This window comes from Diadema antillarum, unplaced genomic scaffold (assembly GCF_040938485.1).
Source record: "Diadema antillarum isolate AM-2024a unplaced genomic scaffold, OU_Dant_1.0 seq00000871_RagTag, whole genome shotgun sequence".
Classification (NCBI taxonomy): domain Eukaryota; kingdom Metazoa; phylum Echinodermata; class Echinoidea; order Diadematoida; family Diadematidae; genus Diadema; species Diadema antillarum.
In genome coordinates this window covers 992,464-1,004,121 of record NW_027271737.1, presented here as the reverse complement: position 1 = coordinate 1,004,121, position 11,658 = coordinate 992,464, and the positions used below count along the sequence as shown (strand labels likewise).

At 38.4% G+C, this 11,658-nt stretch overlaps 2 protein-coding genes across 2 annotated transcripts; both read right to left on the bottom strand.

Annotated features, from left to right (window-relative positions):
• Positions 1 to 2,023: 2,023 nt before the first annotated feature.
• On the bottom strand, positions 2,024 to 4,097 carry LOC139740660 (uncharacterized). The gene is made up of 4 exons (XM_071651235.1): positions 3,887 to 4,097; positions 3,196 to 3,437; positions 2,586 to 2,727; positions 2,024 to 2,175 (listed from the first exon to the last, which is right to left on the bottom strand). The coding sequence occupies exons 1-4, from the start codon at positions 4,068 to 4,070 to the stop codon at positions 2,075 to 2,077; spliced, it is 669 nt and encodes a 222-aa protein (XP_071507336.1). The 5' UTR covers positions 4,071 to 4,097; the 3' UTR covers positions 2,024 to 2,074.
• A 4,009-nt stretch (positions 4,098 to 8,106) lies between these two features.
• On the bottom strand, positions 8,107 to 10,147 carry LOC139740640 (uncharacterized). The gene is made up of 4 exons (XM_071651223.1): positions 9,956 to 10,147; positions 9,265 to 9,506; positions 8,654 to 8,795; positions 8,107 to 8,243 (listed from the first exon to the last, which is right to left on the bottom strand). Exons 1-4 carry the CDS (start codon positions 10,137 to 10,139, stop codon positions 8,143 to 8,145), a joined length of 669 nt encoding a protein of 222 aa, XP_071507324.1. The 5' UTR covers positions 10,140 to 10,147; the 3' UTR covers positions 8,107 to 8,142.
• Positions 10,148 to 11,658: the final 1,511 nt, after the last annotated feature.

Below are 11,658 nucleotides of genomic sequence, written 5' to 3'. Positions count from 1 at the left end.
TGTTGTGGTCTTAGCAGGGGTAGCAGTAGTAACACTTGTGGTCTCCTCCGTTTTAGTAGTACCCATTGGAGTTGTTGTGGTAACAGCTGTGGTTGTAGCTTCAGTGACTGTTGTGGGTTTCGACGTGGTGGTAGGTACAGTTGTAGTTACAACGGTTGTAACTACTGTTGTTTCCATGCCCGTTGCTGATTAATGAAACAAAAATGAATCGTAGTGTAGTGTAGTGTGAAATTGTTGCTGATAAGTTGAGTGCACTGTTATAAAGTACCAGAATAATCAGCAAGAAATATATGGACATAAACCTACCAAAGCAATAACATGCCAATTATCTTTTTTTTTCTTTGTGATTACTTAAAATTCTGAAGTTGATGTGTTGTTGGAATATCAGCAGTTACCGGTTATATATGAATGGATCATTACACGATCAAAAGAGATGGATGAGGACTGATTAATTAGAAAAAAGAATTAAAGTGCAGGAGTAATGGGTGAAAAATGTATAGACATAAATTTACCAAATCAATAACCTGCCAATCATCTTTTTGTGATCACACAAAATTCCAAAGTTGATATGCTGTTGCAATATCAGCAGGTAGTGGTTAAATTTAGTGGGAGAAATGTATAGATCATATACAAGAACAAAAGAGATGAATGAGGACTTCTTCAGCGCATAAAGAAATGAAATTACCTGTTTCAATACATCCTCTGAATGTCACCGTCAATTCCGAATCTGCCACGTTGTAGTCGTCAGGAAGAGTGATTTCGAAATAAACTTCATTCAAACCAGTCAAGTTTCGAAGCTCGTACATTCCTTGAGTCTGATCGTCTCCGGGTTGAGCTGTAAATTCGCGTTCAACAGGTCCATCGCTGGACGAGAGGACACCAATTGTAACGCTATCGGGAGGTGAACCATTGGTTGTGCTTATGCTGACAGCTGATATCTTAATCGTCAGGTCTGAGGTGTCATCGACTGATTTGACAGTGACCTTCACTGTCCTCTCTGAAGTAGGTTCGCTCCAAAGGTTGGTTTTATTGTTGTCAAGTAAAACTTCCAATTTAGTATCGAGATCCACGCCATCCAGTGGTTTTCTGCAAGCAGCTGGTAAATAAAAGAAATGTCTTGGATGTAGACGGGCGTGACGACGAATTTGTAGGGTACAATATTGTTAAGTGAACAGTAACACGTTAAAGTCATTGAAAGAGATATTAACGTATGCATTTTAGTCATTCGTTTAGTTAAGCAAACTTGGTTGCTGGATACCATCAAGCAGAATGAAGATGAAGGAAGAGGTTACGCTAACACGAAAGAGTTGAGTGACCGCCTTCTAGTTTTACATGACATAATTCAGGTTTTACGTCTTCGGACACGAGTCTTGGAAAAATGGAAGTGAGAAGTTACCTGGCGTTGTAGATTCCTGTCGTGCTGTTGTGGTCGATGTAACAGTTGTCTGAGTTGTAGTTGTTGCTTCAGGAGTGGCAGTAGTTTCCTCTACTACTGCTGTTGTTTGCTCGGTTCCTGGAGCAGTAGTCGTTGTCGCTCGCGTTCGCGTCCTTGTTGTCACTTCTGTGAAAAAGGAGAAAACGACACACATGTATCTTTCACTCAGTGTTTTTGACAGTTGAGATACATTTGTTTTTAAAGAGAAGACTTATGGCGAAGAATAGTCGAAACCAGTTTGATCTTAAAGCAATTATCATTTAGTGATATCTGATTTTCTTTTTTTGGTACATGTTAATTCAAAAAGGTTAGAAATACAATGAAGACGTAGACCTACCTGACTGACCCAGAGTTGTCGTTTCTGTAAATGTTGAGAGAAAGAAACAAATGAGAACATTCTCCTTCTGGATCGAATACAGTCGTATTAGACGGAGGTGAAATATGAAATAATTATATCTTCAAAGACAATTTTCCTTCTTTCCTTGACTTAGATGATGATTTCAAGTGTATTTTGAAAAAAAAAAACAGTGTCATCGCTTTAGATGTTGAGGAAAAAAAATGAGATTGCAGCGTTTGGCGCTTCGCTGTGGTATTGAGCTTTAAAAGAAATATTATTATTTTTTTTACTTATTCAATGTTTCATGGTATTTGACCAAACCGAGAAAACCTAATATTTTTATAAAAATGTAATGTATTACCTGGGGGAGAGGTACCTCTCGTGGTTGGAGCCAGAGTCGGTCCTGCGGTAATATACAAACAAAGGGGAAAATAAATCCATAGGAACCTTTTTAATGAAATTGATCTGGCCATAGCTAACAACTGAAAATGCTCTCAGTTTTAAGGGAATTGATATTGGAATAGCTAACAACTTTAATATAATGCTGTAAGTTCACTGATTATACAGTTCATAGAGCACGGAGGGAATACAATGTGTCTTATAATCTATAAATGGAGAAAGAATCAAATGATTAGAAATAAATCTTAGCACATACCTTTTCTGCGTAATAAGAACATCTAAGGGGATCACGACAGACACGTTAGATAGAACTGCTTGAATTCTATTCGTGAACGAGATTTTTCGGTTTGAACTGAAAAGAACTTTTCCACACAAGAGTGCTGTTTGTGAATAAGTCGGTTTAAGTGCACCTACCCTGACAGCCGTAGACCTCGATTTCATTTCCCAGATTAAGTGCATCTCCAAAGCTTGCTTCGATAGCTCGCACAGGCCCCAATTCGGATGGAAGCCAGAGGTTAGTTGGAGCAGAGTCACTCAAAGAAAACGTCACTTCTCCCTATGAAGAATACAACGAAATTAATCAGTGCATTAGTACAACTTTTCTATTTGATATCTGGACCAAACAACGTTCAGAAATGCAAATGCCAATCTGGAAAATCAAATATGTTTGAAATACGACTACAATAAAGGGGTCACATAATTATGCTTTTCTAAGAAAGATAAAAAGTATTAGTATGAGGAATCAGAGTAGATGAACTGTAGAAATTTTACATGTAGGACTGGTACACTGAAGATTGAAGATAGATGATATTGTTAAGCCTTTCTCTATCATCATCCACTGTTGTTGGATATCGTAAACAATGCTTTAGGGTTGTACGTGCAAATCAACACTCAAAGCACATAAAGGGTTAATAGAAGATACAGGCGAAATACCGCCCATTTTCCTTTTATAACGTATTAATACAAGAAGTGGTAATGTATGTTCTGTGTAGAACAAGGGAATACTTGTCTATTTAGGATTTACCTGATTCTCTGACTCTCCCGATCCTGAATCGGAGAAGTCACCAGATCCTGAGTCTGTGCTCTGTGCAGGAACAATAATCCATTCATCTCCTTCGGCGCGCCTGATCCGGAATACTACTGTAGTCATTGTAGGGAAGCTGTTAGCAGGTAGTTTGATTCCAGTGATAGTAGTAGGCTGACTGAAGCTGGCTTCGTATGTCAAGGCAGTGACTTCTTGCAATGGCTCTTGTGGCTCGTAGCATTCTGAAAAGAATGGTCAATCGTTCGTCTCAGTTATTGGGTAAAACATTTTGGCCATACCATAGCGTTCCACTACCGTTGATGTTTATACTAATGGGACATGAATCGTATTAGAATGGAATGGAAATTACCTGGTGCTGTTGTTGGTTGCTCAGTTGCTCAAGTGGTATATGTGATGGTCGACTGAGTAGCAGTTGTCTCCACTACTACCACTTTAGTTGTTGGTGCAAATGTTGTTTTGGAATACATAACAATGTATTGTATTGTAGCGATGACAATCTCCTAAGTCTTAAAATGCCACCAGTAGTCAATTTAGAACATTATTCTCAACTAAATTCCATGCCTTAAATTGGGATAGAAGGGAAGTGTTAACTTACGATATTAATTTATAAAGAAAGTTCATTTGCCAGAGAGAGAGAGAGAGAGAGAGAGAGAAAAGAACAAGGCTTTACCCAATGCTGTAGTCTGAGCAGGAGTAGTAGTAGTAGAAAGAGTTGTGGTCTCCTCCATCCTAGTAGTACCCATCGGAGTTGTTGTGGTAACAGCTGTGGTGGTAGCTTCAGTGACTGTTGTGGGTTTCGACGTGGTGGTAGGTACAGTTGTAGTTACAACGGTTGTAACTACTGTTGTTTCCATGCCCGTTGCTGATTAATGAAACAATAATGAATCGTAGTGTAGTGTAGTGTGAAATTGTTGCTGATAAGTTGAGTGCACTGTTATAAAGTACCAGAATAATCAGCAAGAAATATATGGACATAAACCTACCAAAGCAATAACATGCCAATTATCTTTTTTTTTTCTTTGTGATTACTTAAAATTCTGAAGTTGATGTGTTGTTGGAATATCAGCAGTTACCGGTTATATATGAATGGATCATTACACGATCAAAAGAGATGGATGAGGACTGATTAATTAGAAAAAAGAATTAAAGTGCAGGAGTAATGGGTGAAAAATGTATAGACATAAATTTACCAAATCAATAACCTGCCAATCATCTTTTTGTGATCACACAAAATTCCAAAGTTGATATGCTGTTGCAATATTAGCAGGTAGTGGTTAAATTTAGTGGGAGAAATGTATAGATCATATACAAGAACAAAAGAGATGAATGAGGACTTCTTCAGCGCATAAAGAAATGAAATTACCTGTTTCAATACATCCTCTGAATGTCACCGTCAATTCCGAATCTGCCACGTTGTAGTCGTCAGGAAGAGTGATTTCGAAATAAACTTCATTCAAACCAGTCAAGTTTCGAAGCTCGTACATTCCTGGAGTCTGATCGTCTCCGGGTTGAGCTGTAAATTCGCGTTCAACAGGTCCATCGCTGGACGAGAGGACACCAATTGTAACGCTATCGGGAGGTGAACCATTGGTTGTGCTTATGCTGACAGCTGATATCTTAATCGTCAGGTCTGAGGTGTCATCGACTGATTTGACAGTGACCTTCACTGTCCTCTCTGAAGTAGGTTCGCTCCAAAGGTTGGTTTTATTGTTGTCAAGTAAAACTTCCAATTTAGTATCAAGATCCACGCCATCCAGTGGTTTTCTGCAAGCAGCTGGTAAATAAAAGAAATGTCTTGGATGTAGATGGGCGTGACGACGAATTTGTAGGGTACAATATTGTTAAGTGAACAGTAACACGTTAAAGTCATTGAGAGAGATATTAACATATGCATTTTAGTCATTCGTTTAGTTAAGCAAACTGGGTTGCTGGATACCATAAAGCAGAATGTAGATGAAGGAAGAGGTTATGCTAACATGAAAGAGTTGAGTGACCGCCTTCTAGTTTTACATGACATAATTCAGGTTTTAAGTCTTCGAACACGAGTTCTGCAAAAATGGAAGTGATAAGTTACCTGGCGTTGTAGATTCCTGTCCTACTGTTGTGGTCGATGTAACAGTTGTCTGAGTTGTAGTTGTTGCTTCAGGAGTTGCAGTAGTTTCCTCTACCACAGCTGTTGTTTGCTCGGTTCCTGGAGCAGTAGTAGTTGTCGCTCGCGTTCGCGACCTTGTTGTGACTTCTGTAAAAAAAAAAAAAAAAAAAAAAACACGATACGCATGTATCTATCACTAAGTGATTATGAGAGTTGAGAGAAAGTTGTTTTTTTTTTATTTAAGAGAAGAGTTAGAGCGAAGAAGAGTCGAAACCAGTTTGATACTAAAGCAATAATTTTTTCGTGATAACTCATTTTTGTGTGTGTAATTGTTAATTAAAAATTGCAATTATAATAATGGAGACTTAGACCTACCTGACTGACCCAGAGTTGTCGTTTCTGTAAATGTTGAGATAAAAAAACAATAACATGAGAACATTGTCGTTATGGATCAATTATATTCGTATTAGACAGAGCTGAAATATCAAATAATCTATGGTCTTGAAAGACAAATTACGTATATAGCGCTTTCCATGACTTAGATGATGATTTATTGTTTTACATATCTTGATGTTCGGAAATTCCAGATGTAATTGAAAAACAGTCTCTTTTGATGATGATAAAAAAAATAAGGTTTTCTCATTAATACACTGGCATGACTAGGAATGGGATAGGGTGGTTAGGGTGACTTTACACGATGAATTTCTAAAGAAAGCCCATTGAACCAAAGAGAAAAAATAAACAACAAGGCTTTACCCATTGTTGTGGTCTTAGCAGGGGTAGCAGTAGTAACACTTGTGGTCTCCTCCGTTTTAGTAGTACCCATTGGAGTTGTTGTGGTAACAGCTGTGGTTGTAGCTTCAGTGACTGTTGTGGGTTTCGACGTGGTGGTAGGTACAGTTGTAGTTACAACGGTTGTAACTACTGTTGTTTCCATGCCCGTTGCTGATTAATGAAACAAAAATGAATCGTAGTGTAGTGTAGTGTGAAATTGTTGCTGATAAGTTGAGTGCACTGTTATAAAGTACCAGAATAATCAGCAAGAAATATATGGACATAAACCTACCAAAGCAATAACATGCCAATTATCTTTTTTTTTCTTTGTGATTACTTAAAATTCTGAAGTTGATGTGTTGTTGGAATATCAGCAGTTACCGGTTATATATGAATGGATCATTACACGATCAAAAGAGATGGATGAGGACTGATTAATTAGAAAAAAGAATTAAAGTGCAGGAGTAATGGGTGAAAAATGTATAGACATAAATTTACCAAATCAATAACCTGCCAATCATCTTTTTGTGATCACACAAAATTCCAAAGTTGATATGCTGTTGCAATATCAGCAGGTAGTGGTTAAATTTAGTGGGAGAAATGTATAGATCATATACAAGAACAAAAGAGATGAATGAGGACTTCTTCAGCGCATAAAGAAATGAAATTACCTGTTTCAATACATCCTCTGAATGTCACCGTCAATTCCGAATCTGCCACGTTGTAGTCGTCAGGAAGAGTGATTTCGAAATAAACTTCATTCAAACCAGTCAAGTTTCGAAGCTCGTACATTCCTTGAGTCTGATCGTCTCCGGGTTGAGCTGTAAATTCGCGTTCAACAGGTCCATCGCTGGACGAGAGGACACCAATTGTAACGCTATCGGGAGGTGAACCATTGGTTGTGCTTATGCTGACAGCTGATATCTTAATCGTCAGGTCTGAGGTGTCATCGACTGATTTGACAGTGACCTTCACTGTCCTCTCTGAAGTAGGTTCGCTCCAAAGGTTGGTTTTATTGTTGTCAAGTAAAACTTCCAATTTAGTATCAAGATCCACGCCATCCAGTGGTTTTCTGCAAGCAGCTGGTAAATAAAAGAAATGTCTTGGATGTAGACGGGCGTGACGACGAATTTGTAGGGTACAATATTGTTAAGTGAACAGTAACACGTTAAAGTCATTGAAAGAGATATTAACATATGCATTTTAGTCATTCGTTTAGTTAAGCAAACTTGGTTGCTGGATACCATCAAGCAGAATGAAGATGAAGGAAGAGGTTACGCTAACACGAAAGAGTTGAGTGACCGCCTTCTAGTTTTACATGACATAATTCAGGTTTTACGTCTTCGGACACGAGTCTTGGAAAAATGGAAGTGAGAAGTTACCTGGCGTTGTAGATTCCTGTCGTGCTGTTGTGGTCGATGTAACAGTTGTCTGAGTTGTAGTTGTTGCTTCAGGAGTGGCAGTAGTTTCCTCTACTACTGCTGTTGTTTGCTCGGTTCCTGGAGCAGTAGTCGTTGTCGCTCGCGTTCGCGTCCTTGTTGTCACTTCTGTGAAAAAGGAGAAAACGACACACATGTATCTTTCACTCAGTGTTTTTGACAGTTGAGATACATTTGTTTTTAAAGAGAAGACTTATGGCGAAGAATAGTCGAAACCAGTTTGATCTTAAAGCAATTATCATTTAGTGATATCTGATTTTCTTTTTTTGGTACATGTTAATTCAAAAAGGTTAGAAATACAATGAAGACGTAGACCTACCTGACTGACCCAGAGTTGTCGTTTCTGTAAATGTTGAGAGAAAGAAACAAATGAGAACATTCTCCTTCTGGATCGAATACAGTCGTATTAGACGGAGGTGAAATATGAAATAATTATATCTTCAAAGACAATTTTCCTTCTTTCCTTGACTTAGATGATGATTTCAAGTGTATTTTGAAAAAAAAAAACAGTGTCATCGCTTTAGATGTTGAGGAAAAAAAATGAGATTGCAGCGTTTGGCGCTTCGCTGTGGTATTGAGCTTTAAAAGAAATATTATTATTTTTTTTACTTATTCAATGTTTCATGGTATTTGACCAAACCGAGAAAACCTAATATTTTTATAAAAATGTAATGTATTACCTGGGGGAGAGGTACCTCTCGTGGTTGGAGCCAGAGTCGGTCCTGCGGTAATATACAAACAAAGGGGAAAATAAATCCATAGGAACCTTTTTAATGAAATTGATCTGGCCATAGCTAACAACTGAAAATGCTCTCAGTTTTAAGGGAATTGATATTGGAATAGCTAACAACTTTAATATAATGCTGTAAGTTCACTGATTATACAGTTCATAGAGCACGGAGGGAATACAATGTGTCTTATAATCTATAAATGGAGAAAGAATCAAATGATTAGAAATAAATCTTAGCACATACCTTTTCTGCGTAATAAGAACATCTAAGGGGATCACGACAGACACGTTAGATAGAACTGCTTGAATTCTATTCGTGAACGAGATTTTTCGGTTTGAACTGAAAAGAACTTTTCCACACAAGAGTGCTGTTTGTGAATAAGTCGGTTTAAGTGCACCTACCCTGACAGCCGTAGACCTCGATTTCATTTCCCAGATTAAGTGCATCTCCAAAGCTTGCTTCGATAGCTCGCACAGGCCCCAATTCGGATGGAAGCCAGAGGTTAGTTGGAGCAGAGTCACTCAAAGAAAACGTCACTTCTCCCTATGAAGAATACAACGAAATTAATCAGTGCATTAGTACAACTTTTCTATTTGATATCTGGACCAAACAACGTTCAGAAAATGCAAATGCCAATCTGGAAAATCAAATATGTTTGAAATACGACTACAATAAAGGGGTCACATAATTATGCTTTTCTAAGAAAGATAAAAAGTATTAGTATGAGGAATCAGAGTAGATGAACTGTAGAAATTTTACATGTAGGACTGGTACACTGAAGATTGAAGATAGATGATATTGTTAAGCCTTTCTCTATCATCATCCACTGTTGTTGGATATCGTAAACAATGCTTTAGGGTTGTACGTGCAAATCAACACTCAAAGCACATAAAGGGTTAATAGAAGATACAGGCGAAATACCGCCCATTTTCCTTTTATAACGTATTAATACAAGAAGTGGTAATGTATGTTCTGTGTAGAACAAGGGAATACTTGTCTATTTAGGATTTACCTGATTCTCTGACTCTCCCGATCCTGAATCGGAGAAGTCACCAGATCCTGAGTCTGTGCTCTGTGCAGGAACAATAATCCATTCATCTCCTTCGGCGCGCCTGATCCGGAATACTACTGTAGTCATTGTAGGGAAGCTGTTAGCAGGTAGTTTGATTCCAGTGATAGTAGTAGGCTGACTGAAGCTGGCTTCGTATGTCAAGGCAGTGACTTCTTGCAATGGCTCTTGTGGCTCGTAGCATTCTGAAAAGAATGGTCAATCGTTCGTCTCAGTTATTGGGTAAAACATTTTGGCCATACCATAGCGTTCCACTACCGTTGATGTTTATACTAATGGGACATGAATCGTATTAGAATGGAATGGAAATTACCTGGTGCTGTTGTTGGTTGCTCAGTTGCTCAAGTGGTATATGTGATGGTCGACTGAGTAGCAGTTGTCTCCACTACTACCACTTTAGTTGTTGGTGCAAATGTTGTTTTGGAATACATAACAATGTATTGTATTGTAGCGATGACAATCTCCTAAGTCTTAAAATGCCACCAGTAGTCAATTTAGAACATTATTCTCAACTAAATTCCATGCCTTAAATTGGGATAGAAGGGAAGTGTTAACTTACGATATTAATTTATAAAGAAAGTTCATTTGCCAGAGAGAGAGAGAGAGAGAGAGAGAGAAAAGAACAAGGCTTTACCCATTGCTGTAGTCTGAGCAGGAGTAGTAGTAGTAGAAAGAGTTGTGGTCTCCTCCATCCTAGTAGTACCCATCGGAGTTGTTGTGGTAACAGCTGTGGTGGTAGCTTCAGTGACTGTTGTGGGTTTCGACGTGGTGGTAGGTACAGTTGTAGTTACAACGGTTGTAACTACTGTTGTTTCCATGCCCGTTGCTGATTAATGAAACAAAAATGAATCGTAGTGTAGTGTAGTGTGAAATTGTTGCTGATAAGTTGAGTGCACTGTTATAAAGTACCAGAATAATCAGCAAGAAATATATGGACATAAACCTACCAAAGCAATAACATGCCAATTATCTTTTTTTTTTTCTTTGTGATTACTTAAAATTCTGAAGTTGATGTGTTGTTGGAATATCAGCAGTTACCGGTTATATATGAATGGATCATTACACGATCAAAAGAGATGGATGAGGACTGATTAATTAGAAAAAAGAATTAAAGTGCAGGAGTAATGGGTGAAAAATGTATAAACATAAATTTACCAAATCAATAACCTGCCAATCATCTTTTTGTGATCACACAAAATTCCAAAGTTGATATGCTGTTGCAATATCAGCAGGTAGTGGTTAAATTTAGTGGGAGAAATGTATAGATCATAATACAAGAACAAAAGAGATGAATGAGGACTTCTTCAGCGCATAAAGAAATGAAATTACCTGTTTCAATACATCCTCTGAATGTCACCGTCAATTCCGAATCTGCCACGTTGTAGTCGTCAGGAAGAGTGATTTCGAAATAAACTTCATTCAAACCAGTCAAGTTTCGAAGCTCGTACATTCCTTGAGTCTGATCGTCTCCGGGTTGAGCTGTAAATTCGCGTTCAACAGGTCCATCGCTGGACGAGAGGACACCAATTGTAACGCTATCGGGAGGTGAACCATTGGTTGTGCTTATGCTGACAGCTGATATCTTAATCGTCAGGTCTGAGGTGTCATCGACTGATTTGACAGTGACCTTCACTGTCCTCTCTGAAGTAGGTTCGCTCCAAAGGTTGGTTTTATTGTTGTCAAGTAAAACTTCCAATTTAGTATCAAGATCCACGCCATCCAGTGGTTTTCTGCAAGCAGCTGGTAAATAAAAGAAATGTCTTGGATGTAGACGGGCGTGACGACGAATTTGTAGGGTACAATATTGTTAAGTGAACAGTAACACGTTAAAGTCATTGAAAGAGATATTAACATATGCATTTTAGTCATTCGTTTAGTTAGGCAAACTTGGTTGCTGGATACCATCAAGCAGAATGAAGATGAAGGAAGAGGTTACGCTAACACGAAAGAGTTGAGTGACCGCCTTCTAGTTTTACATGACATAATTCAGGTTTTACGTCTTCGGACACGAGTCTTGGAAAAATGGAAGTGAGAAGTTACCTGGCGTTGTAGATTCCTGTCGTGCTGTTGTGGTCGATGTAACAGATGTCTGAGTTGTAGTTGTTGCTTCAGGAGTGGCAGTAGTTTCCTCTACTACTGCTGTTGTTTGCTCGGTTCCTGGAGCAGTAGTCGTTGTCGCTCGCGTTCGCGTCCTTGTTGTCACTTCTGTGAAAAAGGAGAAAACGACACACATGTATCTTTCACTCAGTGTTTTTGACAGTTGAGAGACATTTGTTTTTAAAGAGAAGACTTATGGCGAAGAATAGTTGAAACCAGTTTGATCTTAAAGCAATTATC